This window comes from Erythrolamprus reginae, chromosome 1 (assembly GCF_031021105.1).
Source record: "Erythrolamprus reginae isolate rEryReg1 chromosome 1, rEryReg1.hap1, whole genome shotgun sequence".
NCBI lineage: Eukaryota > Metazoa > Chordata > Lepidosauria > Squamata > Dipsadidae > Erythrolamprus > Erythrolamprus reginae.
In genome coordinates this window covers 345,089,652-345,108,533 of record NC_091950.1, presented here as the reverse complement: position 1 = coordinate 345,108,533, position 18,882 = coordinate 345,089,652, and the positions used below count along the sequence as shown (strand labels likewise).

Genomic DNA, 18,882 nt, shown 5'->3' with positions numbered 1-18,882 from the left:
GCCAGCCACAGGATGTGGCTATGAGTCCAGAATCTAGCGAGGAAGAATCAGACGTTCGCTGGGTCAATCCTAAATGCAGAAGGGTCCAAAAACGTAAGGAACAGATGTTTGAAAGAAGATATTAAGGGGAGGAATGGGTTAAATACTGGAGTGATGTATTTGGTACGTCAGGGGGTCAGTGGGGAAGAAGGGTGAAGTTTCAATGTTGTAGGGCTAAAATGAAAGGCATTTCCGTGCAGCTCCCAAGCAAGCAAAGGCAATCTGTGTTATTTTACAGTCATTTCTGCTGTTTTTGAATCATGCTGTGAGTACCTAAATCTTGTTAAACGGAGAAGGCTGGGAGGAATGTATGAGGAATGCAATTAAGAAAGATAACGGGAGGAAGAGGAATGTGCTAGTATGAACTGTATTTTGAATACGGAAGGGAAGAGAAATAAAGATGGTGTTTCTTTGTTTATGAAATACTGCATTTAGTAAGAGTTATTTGTAATAGCTAAAGTTCTACCAGGAACCAGAACAGGAGGTGCTAGTGTTCAAATTTATTGAGTTACGTCTGTATGACACTGGCTTATGTGGTTATGAATTAAATGAGATCTTTTGCAGCAATTGTGTGAATAAAGAGTGTGAAAATATAATGCAGGTTAGTACAGGTGGTCCTTGATTTATGACCAGTTACAGGGGAATTGTCCAAAAGCTTCTTATGACTCAATCCCAAAGTTAAGGCCATTACTCTTCCTTCCATTACTGGTTAAGGCCAATCTCCCTCTTCCTGCTTGTCATAGCTAGAGGTATAACAAGCAGGAAGAGGGAGATTGTGATCCCCTTATATAGAGCGCTGGTGCGACCACATTTGGAGTACTGTGTTCAGTTCTGGAGACCTCACCTACAAAAAGATATTGACAAAATTGAATGGGTCCAAAGACGGGGTACAAGAATGGTGGAAGGTCTTAAGCATAAAAAGTATCAGGAAAGACTTAATGAACTCAATCTGTATAGTCTGGAGGACAGAAGGAAAAGGGGGGACATGATCGAAACATTTAAATATGTTAAAGGGTTAAATAAGGTTCAGGAGGGAAGTGTTTTTAATAGGAAAGTGAACACAAGAACAAGGGGACACAATCTGAAGTTAGTTGGGGGAAAGATCAAAGGCAACATGAGAAAATATTATTTTACTGAAAGAGTAGTAGATCCTGGGAACAAACTTCCAGCAGACGTGGTTGGTAAATCCACAGTAACTGAATTTAAACATGCCTGGGATAAACATATATCCATTGTAAGATAAAATACAGGAAATAGTATAAGGGCAGACTAGATGGACCATGAGGTCTTTTTCTGCCGTCAGTCTTCTATGTTTCTATGTTTCTATTACAGCATCCCCAATTGTTACATGACTGCAGGGACGTTGTAGCACTGCCTATGTCTTCCCCATCCCACACCACCATGCTCCATATCCTCTTCCTCACCTTGCCTCATCCATCTCAAACTTTCGTTTTGGAGATCTCTGGAACGTGGGTTAGAGAAGATAGACCATCCACTTACTGGGCTTCTTTCTCATGCACTCAGGAATATGTTTTTGGAACCTACTCCGAAGCTGTATGTTTTAAGTGTAACAGAATGCTGGATTATTCACCATTTTCCAATTTACTTTGACAGAAACAGTTGTGAATGATGCCAATACTGAGAACAAGTCAGGAGGAGCAGAAGTTGCAGCAAGCCAACATGTAATGGTTTGTGCTCTTCAAGAACTAGGAAGTTTAGTTCAAAGCCTAAATGCCACTGCATCTCCACTTATACAGGAACCTTCTATAGGTAAATCATTCAAATTGCCAAGCTAGGTACACTAACAATAATTAGTAAAGTTGTTTATTTATTTCTACCATTGAATTATGTGTGTAATGCAATACTGATGTAAAATATAAACTTAAGTACCAGTGAAATATTTTTGGCTTTTCTATTTTTTATCCCAGTGATTGGAAGTTTAGTTGATTACATGGATATTTAAACAAAATATTTAAACAAACAAAATGTATTTTTGTTTGTTTTGCTTACTTGAAGTTCAGTTTCCAAGCTTTTTAAGGCACCAGGGCAATTAATAATGTGAAAATGATATAATAGATACAGATTTAAGAATGGGATATGCAATCAAAATAATAAAATACTAAAATATTGATTTTATTGATGCAATTTGTTTTATTTATCATCATAATTAAAAAGACGATTCATAACCATAAAGCATAAAGATAAAAATATAAAATATAACAGAGACTTGGGATTTGGTGTGGTTTTGTGTTTTTTTACTCTCAGCCATTTAATTGGTGTTTTTTTTTAAGTACAGTGGTCCCTCGATTTTCGCGGATTCGAACTTCGCGAAACGGCTATACCACGGTTTTTCAAAAATATTAATTAAAAAATACTTTGCAGGTTTTTTCCCTATACCCCGGTTTTTCCCGCCCGATGATGTCATACGTCATCGCCAAACTTTCGTCCACCTTTAATAAATATTTTTTTAAATAAACTTTAATAAATAAACATGGTGAGTAATAATCTAAATGGTTGCTAAGGGAATGAGAAATTGGGGTTTAAAGTGTTAAGGGAAGACTTGTGATACTGTTTATAGCCAAAAATAGTGTATTTACTTCTGCATCTCTACTTCGCGGAAATTCGACTTTTGTGGGCGGTCTCGGAACGCATCCCCCGCGAAAATCGAGGGAACACTGTATTGTATTTTCTGTTTTCAGCTTTGTTCAATGTCCAGAGTTGCTATGGTGGGAAAGGCAGCCATAGAAATCCAGATAATACATCGTACATATATTGATCAGAAATCTGTGTGGTTTGTTAAAATTGTTTCCTACAGAAAAAGAAAAATTAACATGCTAGCGAATCAGCAAGGCAGATAAAGCCCATTTTCCAGTATAGACAGTTGAATCTGAATTTGGCTTCTAAAGCGTGCTTTGTGTTAGGAATGATTCTTTATGTTTTTAAGACTTAAATAAATTAAAATATCAAAAATATCTTTTGCTATTGTATCTTTTGCTATTCAGTCTGAAAGAGTTACATCATTTCAACTTTTTTCTTTGACCAAATCTATTACAAATAAATGCTTTGGTGCTTTCCTCAAACTGTTTCCTTCTCTGGTTTGTTTTCAGGATTGCTTGAGACTGTTACTTCAGTTCTTCTCCATCCTAGTATGGCTGCTCGACTTGCTGCTGCATGGTGTTTGCGTTGCGTGGCTGTTGCTTTGCCTTTCCAGTTGACTCCATTATTGGACCGGTGTGCAGAAAGGCTTAACAACCTGAAGACTTCCCCAGAAGCTGTTAGTGGATACAGTTTTGCAATGGCTGCTTTGTTAGGTGGAGTTCATCAATGTTCTCTAGGCATCCCTCATGCAAAAGGAAAGGTGAGATTATTAATACTTGTATTTCTGGCATTGTTTTGTTTATGCTGGGAATAGAGAAGGAGGCTGCCACAAAATAACATGAACTATTTAATGGTATATTTAAAAATAAAGTTGCATTTAAGGATTTGCATTGCTGAATGTTAGTTTTCCAGTTATATTCAAGGTTTAAAGTCTGTAAAGCTCAAACTATAACTACATGTACCTCTCTGTAAACCTGAGATACATTAGCCATGAAAAAAGAAAATGCCTTTTTATAAACACTGTTATGCTCCAAAACTAGGAAGCATTTGTTTTGAAATTATGATTGCTCCTTTCTATTTATAAGCTACTAAAATTCTTCTTTTTAATCTGACTTCTTAAATTGCTCTAGGTGTTTTATACTCTCATGTTCATTTTTATTACATAATAGTGCTTATACCTGGGTAAATGTGTTTATTGTCACAACAGTAGAAGCAAATTTTGTGAAGCTTCTTCTCCGGTAATATTGTACTGCAAATTGGGCATATAAAACCTTTGTCAGACCCATTATTGAATAAAATTTGTCTGCCTGGAATCCACACTATATATCGGACATTAATACAATTGAATGCGTCCAGATATTTCACGAGAAGAGTACTCTATTCCTCTTCTTGCAACAGAACATCTTATGCCACCAGGCTTGAAATTTGGGACATGGACAACCTAGAATTATGTCGCTTATGGTCTGACCTAAGCTTAATACCCAGAATTGTCTGTTACAATGTCCTACCTGTCAATGACTACTTTAGTTTTAACCGCAATAATAGATATAAACAATAAACAATAGATATAAACTCATGATAAATCATTCCAAACTCAATTGCAGAAAATACGACTTCAGCAACAGAGTGGTCAATGCCTGGAATACACTACTTGACTCAGTTGTTACATCCTCAAACCCCCAATAACTTTAACCTTAAACTGTCTACCATGGACCTCACCCCATTCCTAAGAGGGGTAAGGTGTGTGTGCATAAGCACACCTACCGGTCCCTGTCCTATTGTTCCCATTGGTTTGTACTCATTTCTTATACTTAGACTTATATCGGTACCTGTTTATATTTATATGTTTATACTTATACTTGTTTTCTCATACATGTTTGACAAAATAAATAAATACATTTCATTTTGTGTTGGAGCATTTCCTCCTTTTTTACTTTTCATTTCAAGGCATTTCTCTTATCGCCACCTTCCGTATCTTGGTTTGTTTTCTTAAGTAATGTTTTTGTTTGCCTACCTCGAGTCTCAACCATCCCCTACTGAGTCTTTCAAAGCCGTCTTTCGTTTGACTTCTTCCTTTTCCTGTTTAAAGGAAAAATAACTTGAACACCAATGAATGTAATATTAAATAAAGTTGTTTTTATTTTCTATGCTGCTGTGTTAATGTTAAGTTATGAGTTTTATTAAGTGCCTTTCTAATTCACTTCTAAGTTAATTTCCCCTTTATTTTAGATGGTTGTTAGCATTGCTGAGGATCTCTTGCGGACTGCTGCACAAAATAGCAGGCTGTCCTTACAGCGAACCCAGGCTGGGTGGCTTTTGTTGGGGGCTCTAATGACTTTAGGTGTGTATGCACACATTCCTTTATTTTAGCAGTCTGACTTGCATTTAGCAGCAAGATTGTTGATATTTCCCTAATACTAGACCTTACCAGGTTCTGCTTTGGCTACCAAAATCCAGATTATTTTGAAAGTGCAATTGCCTTGCCAAAATACTTTTGTTATGAAGTAAATGCCTATGTAGAAATATATTTTGATCAGTAGTTAGGAGTATTACATTGTAATTAGCACATTGAATAGTAACAGAATATTAAAGTTAGCTTTAGTTAATTTTAATATTTTAATATTATTAATATGTACAGGTAAGTATATTTATAAAGGTACAAATATTTCTTAAACTTACAATCAATTATAATTGCAGTAAAAATCCTAACCTTACTCAGCAAGTTATTTATTTTTAATTAATTAAATATTTGTCAAAGTAGCATATAAAATATAAATCAGTTTTTAAAAATATCATCTACAGACAGCATTGAAGCCTGTTTAGAATTCTTAGCCTTTATCTTTCATGAAGACTTTCATGAAGACCAGTATAATTTGTGTTCCTGGTAGGTCCTTCAGTTGTCCGTTACCATCTTCCTAAGATGTTGTTACTATGGCGAAATGTATTTCCTCGTTCACTAAAGGAGTTAGAAGCTGAAAAAGCTCGTGGAGATTCCTTTACGTGGCAAGTAACACTGGAAGGACGTGCAGGAGCTCTCTGTGGTATGAATCTCAACCTTATCAATATAGTAACGTCGAATCTCAACAATCCATACAGTAACCTTGTCTAATACTATTTCAGCCAGCCTAATTCCATATTTTGTCAATAAAGAAATCAGCTAGAATCAAAAGGACTAAAATGTCTAATTTGAGTAATCTTTATAATAATAATAATAACAGAGTTGGAAGGGACCTTGGAGGTCTTCTAGTCCAACCCCCTGCTTAGGCAAAAAACCCTGCACTACTTCAGACAAATGGTTATCCAGCATCCTCTTAAAAACTTCTAATGTTGGAGCATTCACAACTTCAGGAGGCAAGCTGTTCCACTGATCAATTGTTCTGTCAGGAAATTTCTCCTCCTTGTTCAGCTTCCATTCATTACTTCTTGTTCTACCCTCAGGTGCTTTGGTGAATAGGTTGACTTCCTCTTCTTTGTGGCAAAACCTAAGACAGTGATGGCGAACCTATGGTACGGTTGCCACAGGTGGCACATGAGCCATTGCCCTAGCTCAGCTCTAACGTGCATGTGTGTGTCAGACAGCTGAATTTTGGAGCTGAGGTACGGTAAAATGCCTTCCCCCACCCCCCCAAGGCTCTGGGAGGGTGTTTTTGGTTTCTGGAGAGCCTTGGGGGGATGGGGGAAGGCGTTTTATCGTACCTCAGCCCCAGGGAAGCCTTTGGAGCCTGGGGAGGGTGAAACATGAGCCTACTGGGTCCATCAGAACTTGGGAAACTGGGGGGTGGGGGAAGCTGTTTTCGTCCTCTCCAGGCATGGAATTATGGGTGTGGGCACTCATGCAAGCACAATAGCACATGCTATCGGCACCCGAGGCAAAAAAGGTTCGCCATCACTGACCTAAGATATTAGAATTCTGCTATCACGATCCTTCTTTTCATTAAACTAGCCATGCCCAGTTCCTGCTGTCATGGAAATTAAAGTCTGTTAGGACCTTAACTCCGGAGGTCGATGGATAGAAGCCTTAATCATTTTTTTAAACAAGATATTTATTTTAAAAACAGAGATAAAACAAATAAAAACTGTCTCGAGGGACAGGAAAACATATGCTTCTTACATCATGGAGATTCATTGAGGTTAAGAAAAAAAAGGAAGTGGCGACACAAAGGGGAGGATCCAATAAAACACACTAGTTAACTGTTTCAATACCAAATGTCTCTGAGGGGCTGTCAATATACAGCGTGACACCTGCAACCATTCTTCATATGTTTTAGCCTCCAGTCTCCTAATCATCTTGCTGCTCTCTTCTGTACTCTTTCTAGAGTCTCAACATTCTTTTTGCATCGTGGTGACCAAAATTGAATGCAGTATTCCAAGTGTTACTTTACCAAGGCCTTATAAAGTGGCATTAACACATGTGATCTTGATTCTATCCTTCTGTTAACGCAGCCTAGAACTGTGTTGGCTTTTTTGGCAACATAGATTATAGAGTCAGCATATTGTCCCCAAATCCAGGTCTTCCTTTTACTGACTGCAGAAGGATGGAAGTCAACCTTGAGCCGGTCAGAATCAAACTCCTGGCAGTGGAATGTAGAGTAATTCTGACCACTGCGCTACCCTGGCTCCATATGTCCTTTTTTTCTCCTCAGTAATTTTATTTTGAACGTATGTCGATTCAACTGTTCATTGGGTGATGTATTTGATAGGTACTTAAATTATACTGGTTTTTTTTTTTTAAAAAATCTAGCCTTTCTACTATTTTTTGTTGTTGCTAGCTATGAGGAGTTTTGTGGCCCACTGTCCTGAACTTCTAACAGAAGATGTTATTCGAAAATTGATGACACCTATCGAATGTGCTATGACAATGATGTCTCAGTGAGTATGTTTCTTAGAAATCGAAATGAGCTTTCTTTTAAAATCGATTTGTCTGCCTAATCACTAGTGGATCTCTGTGATCTGTGTTCTTATTGCAACTGCTAATCAAACTTCTCCTCCTCTGTTAATCTTTTTTATATTTTCCCTACCGAGATGGATATGTGGATTTGGTAGATGGCTAGATTGTAATAAATTTGTGAGAAAGAGAGTTCAGATGTGTGATGAACTTAGATTTAGATTAGATTAGATTTATTGGATTTATATGCCGCCCCTCTCCGTAGACTCGGGCGGCTCACAACAATGGTAAAAAAACAATACATAGTAACAAATCTAATATTTAGCAATCTAAATTACAGTTTTAAGTTAAAAAATCCAAAAGAAACCCCAATATTTAAAAAACAAGCACACAGTCGAATCATACACAGAAACTACATGGGCAAGGGGGAGATGTTTCAATTCCCCCATGCCTGATGGCAGAGGTGGGTTTTAAGGAGTTTCCGAAAGGCAAGGAGGGTGGGGGCAATCCTAATATCTGGGGGGAGCTGGTTCCAAAGGGTCGGAGCCACCACAGAGAAGGCTCTTCCCCTGGGTCCCGCCAGACGACATTGTTTAGTCGACGGGACCGGAGAAGGCCCACTCTGTGGGACCTAACCGGTCTCTGGGATTCGTGTGGCAGAATCCGGTCCCGGAGATATTCTGTAAGTTTATTAATACTCTGCATTCTCTCTGCAACTTTCCCCTCCTCTGTAATTTCAAAGAGCAAAATAACATGTTCCGCTTTGGGTACGCATCTTCCAAAATTTATAGGGAAGAAGGAAGTTTTATTCCCAGTGTCCTCTATCTACAGTATAAATTAAATAACTTTTTAATGTAATAGTAACTTTTATGTGTGTTTTTTTTTAACACGATAGTATTCCTTCTGTAATTAAAACCCATGGAACACATCTGAAGGCAAGTGCAGCAATGGTTCGATTAAGGCTTTATGACATTTTGGCTTTGTTACCACCAAAAACATATGAAGGTAAAATTCACTTCTTTTTACTATTTCTCCTATTCTTAAAAAAGTATCATTTTAATATGAAGTTGAAGCTTTGTAAACATTTTATTTCTCTATTTTTTTAAAATGACGGAAAGTTCAACAGGAGAACCCTGTGCTTCCATACGCTCACTTTCATACGTAATAGCAGTACCTTCAAATAACATTTCCTGCAACTATTCAGGAGTTGTGTTCAAACAATGACCTTGTAATCATATAAATATTATGGGGGAAAATGGTCATCATGCAAAGCTACAGAAACTTCTGTAATACAGTATTTTGCCATGGGACATAACATGATCAGAATATTATCAGTTCTGGTTTTCCTGTTTTAAAACAAGGCTGAATCGTGATGATTGTTATTTACTGGTCTATGTAAAAAAACCTGTATTTTATTGTTTTGCTTTAGGTTCTTTTAATCCACTTCTTCGGGAGCTGGTGGCAGAATTTACTCTTACAGACAATTCTGCTAATACAACTACCTCCCTGCTTAGATCCCTTTGCCACTATGATGATAGCGTCCTTCTTGGCTCCTGGCTGCAAGAAACAGACCACAAATCAATTGAGGATCAGGTATCCAGCCTTGTTTTCCAATCCTTCCCAAGTGTCAATTGTTTTTTACTTACACACTTGTTATGTGTGTAACAAATAAATTACACATTTCGGCTATTTGACACCAAAATGGAGCTACCCAAAAATAAAATGGGTTCTGCATTCAGTCCATTAGTATAGCTAAGGATATGAAAGAAATGAAAATATCTTTTGAGGCTCCTGATGCTACCGAGCATAGTTCTCCATAGCTCTGGCTAATATGGGAATATGTAATGAAGGAATATTTGGAGAGCCATAGTTCCCTGTGGCAGATATAGACATATTTACCCCCAATTAATGTAATTAATAGTTTCAGAGTAGATATATAACTTCCCTAAATTTTGGATTTCCTCATTTATTTCATCATGCAACTTTCACTTCTGCTTTGGGAAATAAGGACTAGTATATTAGAGAGGGTGTCTTGGAGAAAATTATATTTTATTAATGTTTGAGAAAAATCCATGCTTTTGAAGTGATGGCAGCTCCTCATTATTTTGATGCTGCCTGCAAAAATACCTTATTATAAAGCATAGAGATTGCTATTGAGAGAGGTCCTTAAAGAGGCAGCAATTAGACATAACTTATACAATATAATTCTCAATGTCACTAAAGGGTCTGGCTTCAGGTTTCTTACCCCAGAACTTTCAGTATGAGCTGAAATACAGTGCAACGCTTAGTTTGCAATCTGTTTTCTTGGAATGTATAGGAATATTTGTCTGAACCTGATGCATATTGTATATTGCACAGAAGTGGCGAAGATTTTAGTAAGAATACAAAGTTGCAGCTTCTGTAGTTATTAGATGCTGTGCTTTTCTAGTTTTTACAAGTTCTGTTGTGATGTATACTTCCTTTTCATATTCTGGAAAGCCAGTTTGGTTTAGTGGTTAAGACATCAGGCTAGAAAGTAGAAGACCATGAGTTCCTTTTTAAAAAAAAATTTTTTTATTGATTTTTATAATAGTAAACAGATACACACAACACAAAAACAGTGCACGGTGATATAAGGCCATTAGTTCTAATCCCATTTTAGGCATGAAAGACAGATGAGTGACCTTGGGCTAGTCACTCTCTCAGTCCAATCCACCTCACAGATTATTGTTGAGGGGAAAATAGGAGGAGGAAAGTGGGCTAGATATATTCACTACCTTGAGTTATTCATAAAAATAATCAACGCAGAATACAAATCAATCAATCAATAAAATATTCCAGATAGAAACTTCAAATGAAAATGTATGTTATGTAATTATCTATTTCATAGTACCATATTTTTCGGCGTATTAGATGCACCTTTTTACTGCCCAAAAGAGGGTGAAAACTTGGATGTGTCTTATGCACCAAGCATAGCCCCACCCAGCCACCCCCACCCTTTGGCCTCTGCCTCCCAGCAATTTACCTCCTTGCAGTAAATAGCAGAGCCTGATTAGCACAAGCAACTGATTATCGCCTCCTGACCAGCAGGCAGGCCCATGTGCTAAAATGAAAGTGAAACTAAAGTTTCAAGGAGGCACATTGCTTCGAGGCAGACGCAGATCCCCCCTTGTTTTCCTCCAACAAAACTTAGGTGCGTCTTATACTCCGGTTCGTCTTTTTCTTTCCCCCCCCCCCCCAAAAAAAAGTAACTCAGGAATTTAATGCAATACTGATAATTATGTGATTTGAATCCATTTCACTGAATAATGCAGCTTACGAGAAGGCCTTCACTTTGCTTGAGCTGAGGAGTCTACCAATAACATAGACTTTCTCTAGTACATGGAAGGAAAGCCCAGACGAGCATGTGCAAGATAAATGGTATTTGGATGAGCAATAGTACTTGCAAGATAGAGGTGGACCCTTTCTTGGTAGGCCATAGATTAAGGGTGAGACAGGAATGTACCACAACTGCCAAAATAGACAATGCAGTTTATGGCTGTATCAACAGATAATGTAGTCATGGGAATTTATAGTACTGCTCTATGGTGCACTGATCAGACAACATCTGACATTCTCTGCCCTATTCTGGTCACCACAGTACAAAAAGAATGCTGAGGAATTGCAAAGAGTGCAGAGAAGAACAACAAAGATGGTAAGGATTTTGTAGGCTAAATCCTATGAAAAAACGTGGTCTGTTTACCTTAAAGTAGAGAAAGATAATGTGAGATAGGATAGCAGTCTTCCAATACATGAAGGGATGTCACAGGGAAGAGTGAGTAGATTTATTCTTCCTATTACCTAAGCCTAATATTCTTATTAGTGGATAGAAGCTTATTAGTGGATAGAAGCTTTACAATGAGATATCTAAATGAACTAAGAAGGAATTCCCTGACTGTGAGAGCTATTAAACAGGTGGAACAGCCTGACTCCTGAAGCTTTGGATTCTCCATCACTGGAGGTTTCCAAGAAAAGGCTAGACATCTATTTCTCCAGAATTGGTATCAATATTCCTGTATTGAGTAGGGGATTGGACTAAAAGAACTCCAAGGCCCCTATCAACCCTTTGATTCTTTGATAATGAAAAATGATAATGAATAGTGGATAGACTTATTTGGGGGTATAATTGTCCTGTAAAAACTGAGGATACATTGCAAAGGCCCCATAGAGTACTCTTTTAACCAGGACAATATTTTATAGCTGATATGTTATGGGATAAAAGAGATGTGTCTCTGATTTCAAATGTTCTGATGCTTTACAGCTCCAGCCCAACAGTGCCTCGGGTAGCGGTGCCCTGGAACATGATCCCTCCTCCATTTACTTACGCATCCCAGCTGGAGAAGCAGTGCCAGGTCCTCTTCCTTTGGGAGTATCGGTCATTGATGCCTCAGTGGCTCTCTTTGGAGTTGTTTTCCCTCATGTGTCCTACAAACACAGGTTTGTTGCACTTCTAACACTTACCACATTAAGGTGTTATTTCATGCAGCAATATTGAAATGAGGGACCATAGATAAATATAAGTTATCCTTTCTCTATTTTTGTAGCTTTTTCAAATATTACAATTTATCTTTTGGAAAAAGCTAGTTCCTTGAACATTATTTTCAAGGCTTTTTGATTAGCATACTAGTTAACTATTTAAATGTGATAAAATGGCTATTAGTTAACAGACGTAAGATCTTATTTGACATTCAAAGGCAATTTTTATCTAGAAGTCTGGAGATACTACTGTTCTGTCAGGCTCTCTGGTAGAATCCTCCCAAAAATTCACAGATACAAATTTCAGACACACACGTTTGAAAATGCAAAACAATGTTCTTTATAATGAAAATTCACTTAAACTAAGCCCTCTTTTGGTATAGCAAAGAGCACTCGTCTCCAAACAAACTGGTAATTTATACAAGTCCCTTATCAATTCTGTGATACTTAGCTTGCAACTGTGAGGCAATTCACAGTCCTTCTTTCACAAAGTGAAACACACTTTGCTCTGGTTTAGTTTCAAAGCAGGGGAAAATCAGCACACAAAAAGTCAAAGTCAGTAAAGCAGCCACGAAACACAATGATCCACAATGGCCAAACCCACAGGCTGCTATTCATAGCAGCCTCACTAATTACCACAACCCCACCCAACCACAGATGGCCTCATTTTCTTTGATAATAATCTCTCAGTTGTTGTTGCCTATGCATCGCTCTCCGCATGCGTGGCTATATCATTAACTCTTGTTCTGAATCCAAGGAGGAGCTAGATAATTGAGCTCCATCTGAGCTGTCTGCCACACTCTCCTCCTCCCTGTCACTCATGTCTTCTTGGTCAGAGGAGCCTTCATCAGCAGATTCCACCAGGGGGGAGGGCAAAACAGGCCTGCAGCATGTGGATGTCTCCCCCACATCCACAGTCCTTGGGGCAGGAGCTGGGCCAGAGCTAACCACAACAATTACTTTCTAGTGTAGCTGTTGGTTTCCACATGTTATAAGTATGCCTATTTTCTCAAAAGCATTTCTTCCTAACCTTATGCCCTTCACATGTATTAGGGCTGTAATATCCAGAACTTAAACATCATACCGATGAAGAATTATTTGGATGCTTCTAAATATGCAAGGCAATTAGAAATCTGAGAGAATTTGGGGAACTGTAGGGAATGGTGATGGAAGTGGGTAAGGAGAAAGACAGCTAAAGTTGTCTGTTCTGGGTCCTATTCTTTTTAATATGTTTGTGAGTGACATAGGGGAAGGTTTGGTAGGGAAGGTTTGCCTATTTGCCGATGGCTCTAAAGTGTTCAATAGGGTTGATATTCCTGGAGGGGTCTGTGATATGGTAAATGATTTAGCTTTACTAGATAAATGGTCAAAGCAATGGAAACTGCAGTTTAATGTTTCCAAATGTAAAATAATGCACTTGGGGAAAAGGAATCCTCAATCTGAGTATTGCATTGGCAGTTCTGTGTTAGCAAAAACTTCAGAAGAGAAGGATTTAGGGGTAGTGATTTCTGACAGTCTCAAAATGGGTGAGCAGTGTGGTCGGGCAGTAGGAAAAGCAAGTAGGATGCTTGGCTGCATAGCTAGAGGTATAACAAGCAGGAAGAGGGAGATTGTGATCCCCTTATATAGAGCGCTGGTGAGACCACATTTGGAATACTGTGTTCAGTTCTGGAGACCTCAACTACAAAAAGATATTGACAAAATTGAACGGGTCCAAAGACGGGCTACAAGAATGGTGGAAGGTCTTAATCATAAAACGTATCAGGAAAGACTTCATGAACTCAATCTGTATAGTCTGGAGGACAGAAGGAAAAGGGGGGACATGATCGAAACATTTAAATATGTTAAAGGGTTAAATAAGGTCCAGGAGGGAAGTGTTTTTAATAGGAAAGTGAACACAAGAACAAGGGGACACAATCTGAAGTTAGTTGGGGGAAAGATCAAAAGCAACGTGAGGAAATATTATTTCACTGAAAGAGTAGTAGATCCTTGGAACAAACTTCCAGCAGACGTGGTTGGTAAATCCACAGTAACTGAATTTAAACATGCCTGGGATAAACATATATCCATTGTAAGATAAAATACAGGAAATAGTATAAGGGCAGACTAGATGGACCATGAGGTCTTTTTCTGCCGTCAGTCTTCTATGTTTCTATGTTTCTATTACAGCATCCCCAATTGTTACATAACTGCAGGGACATTGTAGCACTGCCTATGTCTTCCCCATGAGGTCTTTTTCTGCCGTCAGTCTTCTATGTTTCTATGTTTCTAAAGTTAGATAGAAGAAAAAGAGCTCACTAGTATAGTTAAAAGACAAGAGAAACACTGGTAACCTTTATGAGAATGATGAATAACGAAGTATTCAGGGAACATTTACTGATAAAACTAAAGAGAAACAACTTTTTTCTTATCCTTGCTGTACAATGGATATACTTTTAGTGACTCATAAGGTTGCTCTGAATAAATGTGAGAGGAAATATTCTCACTACCACCCACACACTTAAGTTACCATGGGGGTGGGGAGGGGAGAATTAATTAAATTTCAGTGCAAGAACTACTTTAATTTATTCAAGAATAAGTTTAAGTATATTCATTTATTTCCAAGAAACTTAAAAGCAATTTTGCCATTTTGGATTAAATAAGACAAGTTTCATCACAGCTGCAGTGAATCTGAGCAGCACAAGGCTAGATTTTTAGTAAAAATAGACTTCAAAGTTAATCCTGGTTACATTAATTCGTATCTGACAAAGGCTGCTTTACTGGGTCAAGATATCTAGCAGCCATTATTACTGGAATGTCAATGTTTGCTATTTGAATGATAGCACCTTCGTATTTATATTTTCAGGTTACAAATGTTGGATCATTTTGCAGAATGCATCAAGCAGGCAAAAGGTGTCCGTCAACAAGCAGTGCAGCTTAATATTTTTACTGCTGTTCTCAGTGCATTAAAGGTAAATCTTCTTCAAAAGACGAAACTATAGTTTTGCTCTCAAGCAATGGAATGGACTCTTAGGAGCTTTGCCTGCTCTCTTGATTTTTAGTAAGAGACTTGTTACTTCAGCTAGACCTTTATTGTTTAACAGTGATTTTCGATGTTTTTTTATCACACTTTAAAACTGATTATATTTTTATCATTACTTGCCTTGAGTTCTCTTGGAATAGAAAGGTGAATTGTAAAGTGAGCACACAACAATAATTTTGCAATTAAAATGCAATGATTTGTCAGATGCTGAAAAAAAAGTAGTGCATATAAGGACACATTCATAATGTATTTTCTTAATCTGTGATGGCTTTAAAGACGTTGCAGATCATGTTTTAAAGTATTATCTGTCCTAGGGCTTGGCTGAGAACAAAAGTACCTTAGGACCAGAAGAAGTCCGCAAGTCTGCTTTGACTCTTGTAATGGGAGCACTTGACAATCCTAATCCTATTTTGAGATGTGCTGCAGGAGAAGCTCTGGGCAGAATGGCCCAGGTGGTTGGGGAAGCCACTTTCATTGCCAGGATGGCTCAATACAGCTTTGATAAGTAGGTTGTAATTTTACTTGAAGTAAGATAAGAACTGTGCTAAATACTACTTCTGTTTGGTTTTGTTTGTTTATTGTTTAAATTGTTTTCTTTTGTACAACGTATGAACAATATATACATTGTATAATTAGTGCTTGTTATTTGTAGTGGTTCTATCTATCTATCTATCTATCTATCTATCTATCTATCTATCTATCTATCTATCTATCTATCTATCTATCTATCTATCTATCTATTAGATTTGTATGCCGCCCCTCTCCGTAGACTCGGGGCGGCTAACATCAATAATGAAACAACATGTAACAAATCTAATATTTAAAATAATTTAAAAAACCCTTATTTAAAAAACCGAACATACACACAAGCATACCATGCATAAATTGTATAGGCCTAGGGGGAAGGGAACATCTCAGTTCCCCCATGCCTGACGACAAAGGTGGTTTTAAGGAGCTTACGAAAGTTTATATAAAACCATGAATAGTGAAACCATGAGTTAGATTCTGGAGTCAAACACAACCCTGATGTGGAGTCAAACACAGCCCTGATGTGGCCCTCAATGAAATAGAGATGGATACCCCTGCCTTAGACAAAGAGATTCTATTGTAAATTCTGCTGCTGCTTTTTTTCTAAGATTATCGCCGCATAACCCAAAACAATTTCACAAGGTGTAAATACGGTACTTCTGATTCAGTGGATATCACTTTGAAAAATAATACAAAAGTGCAAGTTTATTTCATTTGTTTTCTGCCTGAAAGGGAGTGAATGCAAATACATGGTTAATTTTGATGTCAAGATAACTTGATTGGCTTTGGATTGTAAATGTTGTAAAGGTTTGGAATATTGTGGAATCAAAGTAAAAAATATATTCATTTTAAAGAGAGGGTTTGTTGTTCTAGAGTCACAATTCTTTCAACTGCAAGTATTTATTTTACATCAGTTCATGGTTGTAGAAAAATAACGAACTTGTGTGTTCCAAATTATTTAAATGAACATTTGTTAGGTTTAATACTACAATATAGAATGTTTTTATATATGTGAGAAAAACTGAAGGAAAAAAATAAGAGCAAGAAGGGAGGAAAAAATTCAGAACATTTTTCTGATTCAGTTTTTCTCTCAGATTCACTTACTTACTGAATTATTTATAAATCCTTTGGATTACAATTATCATGAAGATAATCCTGTCTCCTAAAGACAAAAATTGTGACCCAATTGCTACTATCTTACATTAATTTTCTATTATCATTGGAATTATAAAGTATGTTTTTAATGGGGAAATTGAGTTATTTTGAAGTATAGGCAGGTTTTAACAATTTAATTATCAAATTTTGTTTAAAACGAAATTGAAATCATATTTAGGCAGCTCTGATCATTTTAAGAATATCCACAACGGTGATTTGGGGAATTCCAAAATGTCTATGAGCTTAGCACTGCTTTTTGTCATTTTTTTAAAAAAATGCTATTTTGATTGTGTATTTAATGACTTTTTAAACAAATATTGACAGGTTGAAATCTGCCAGAGATGTTGTATCGAGGACTGGTCACTCTTTGGCCCTGGGGTGTCTGCATCGCTATGTTGGTGGAATAGGCTCTGGCCAGCATTTGAAAACCAGTGTCAGCATTCTCTTAGCGCTAGCACAAGATGGAACCTCTCCTGAAGTTCAGGTAAAATTAATACACATTCATAATACATGAACATACATTATAAGAATATAATATTTGTGCTTTGAATAATATTCAGGTATGCTCTGGACTTTGCACAAGTATATAATCTCTCTGTTATTTATTTAAGAAGCACGACTTTTTTGGTTTTCCTGCAAACTTGCTTCAAGGAATCTACTTATCAAAATTAGTGTGACTCTCATTATGATAAAATATTTTTAACATCATAAAGCAAATTTCTTGCTTTGAAACCTTTATTTATTATCATTTTTTGTAAACAGCTGAATTAAAAAACTCATTATGTGTATATTAGGGAACTGTTGGCTAGAAATCTTAAATTATATTTGTTAGTCTAGGTCAGGGGTAGGCAAAGTTGGTCCTTCTATGACTTGTGGACTTCAACTCCCAGAATTCCTGAGCCAATCATGCTAGCTCAGGAATTCTGGGAGCTGGAAAGTCCATATGTCATAGAAGAGCCAACTTTGCCTATCCCTGGTCTAGGTGGCTCTGCTTCCTCTTGTTTTGTGAGGCATAGGAACATTTACGTTTCTTTAATTATCATTATAGTAGGTAGTTCCTGTACAGTTCCCAATCTAGGGAGATATGTTAATGATGTCAGTATATAATTTGAGTATCCATTTGCTATACAGATATCCTTGACTTAGGACCACAGTTGAGCCCAACATTTATGTCGCTAAGCGAGACAGTTGCTAAATGAGTTATGCCTCATTTTTACAGCCTTTTTGCCACAGTTGTTAAGTGAATCACTGCAATTATTGAGTGAATCACGCAGTCGTTAAGTGAATCTGGCTTTCCCCATTGACTGTGCTTGTAAGAAGCCAGCTGGGAAGATTACAAATGGTGATTGCATGACCCTAGGACAGTGCAACCATCATAAATACATGCCAGTTGCCAAGTGCCTGAATTTTGATCACATGACTATGGGGATACTGCAATGATGTTGAGTGAAAAAAAAGGTCGTAAGTCACTTTTTTCATTGCTGTTGTAACTTTGAATGGTCACTAAGTGGAGTGGCTATCAGTAGAGAAATGCCTATCGTTGTAGCCTTTTAAGGATCCTAGTTAAGATGAAAGCATGCGATTAAATTATTCATTCTTCTTCTAGACATGGTCTCTCCATTCACTTGCTCTAATAGTGGATTCCAGTGGACCAATGTATCGTGGATATGTGGAGCCCACCCTATCTTTGGTTCTTACTTTACTTTTGACAGTGCCTCCATCCCATACAGAAGTTCACCAATGTTTGGGTCGATGTCTGGGAGCTATAATAACCACCGTTGGTCCTGAGCTGCAAGGTTAGTATGACAACAATGAAAGCTTCGGGACTTTCCCTACAGTTTTATGCATATTACATTGCATGTGATCTAATACAAATGTTCAGCGCTTTGGATCCAAAGCTAAAAAAGGTTCTTCGGAGCAGACATAAGCCACCTAAGCAAACAAGGCTATTACTTTTCCTGAGACAGCACGGTAGAAACACAATCCCTGGAAAAATAGGTGTTTTAAAAGTTAAAAAGGTACTGACAGTGTATCTACAACCATTCCCAAATATGTTTCCACACCAGCTCCTTAAATTCTAACATGTACTTTTTGACCCCAGGTGGTTATAGTGATCCCAGGAGTGACATTATTTTGTTGAGGAGGTGCCAACAATGTCTGT

The 18,882-nt window shown here is 37.5% G+C and overlaps 1 protein-coding gene across 3 annotated transcripts in view; it reads left to right on the top strand.

Moving 5' to 3' along the window:
• The window catches only part of HEATR5B (HEAT repeat containing 5B), a 63,933-nt gene that overhangs the window by 10,604 nt on the left and 34,447 nt on the right, over positions 1-18,882 (top strand). For 2 of the 3 annotated variants that reach the window (XM_070734127.1, XM_070734130.1), the window contains exons 9-21: positions 1,654-1,809; positions 3,147-3,397; positions 4,867-4,978; positions 5,526-5,678; positions 7,407-7,506; positions 8,418-8,527; positions 8,952-9,115; positions 11,142-11,195; positions 11,802-11,977; positions 14,862-14,967; positions 15,353-15,543; positions 17,046-17,205; positions 18,328-18,517. In XM_070734127.1, the coding sequence (XP_070590228.1) occupies positions 1,654-1,809; positions 3,147-3,397; positions 4,867-4,978; positions 5,526-5,678; positions 7,407-7,506; positions 8,418-8,527; positions 8,952-9,115; positions 11,142-11,195; positions 11,802-11,977; positions 14,862-14,967; positions 15,353-15,543; positions 17,046-17,205; positions 18,328-18,517 (1,923 nt within the window). The remainder of the gene's footprint in view (positions 1-1,653; positions 1,810-3,146; positions 3,398-4,866; positions 4,979-5,525; positions 5,679-7,406; positions 7,507-8,417; positions 8,528-8,951; positions 9,116-11,141; positions 11,196-11,801; positions 11,978-14,861; positions 14,968-15,352; positions 15,544-17,045; positions 17,206-18,327; positions 18,518-18,882) is intronic. The other variant, XM_070734128.1, reaches the window with a different exon arrangement.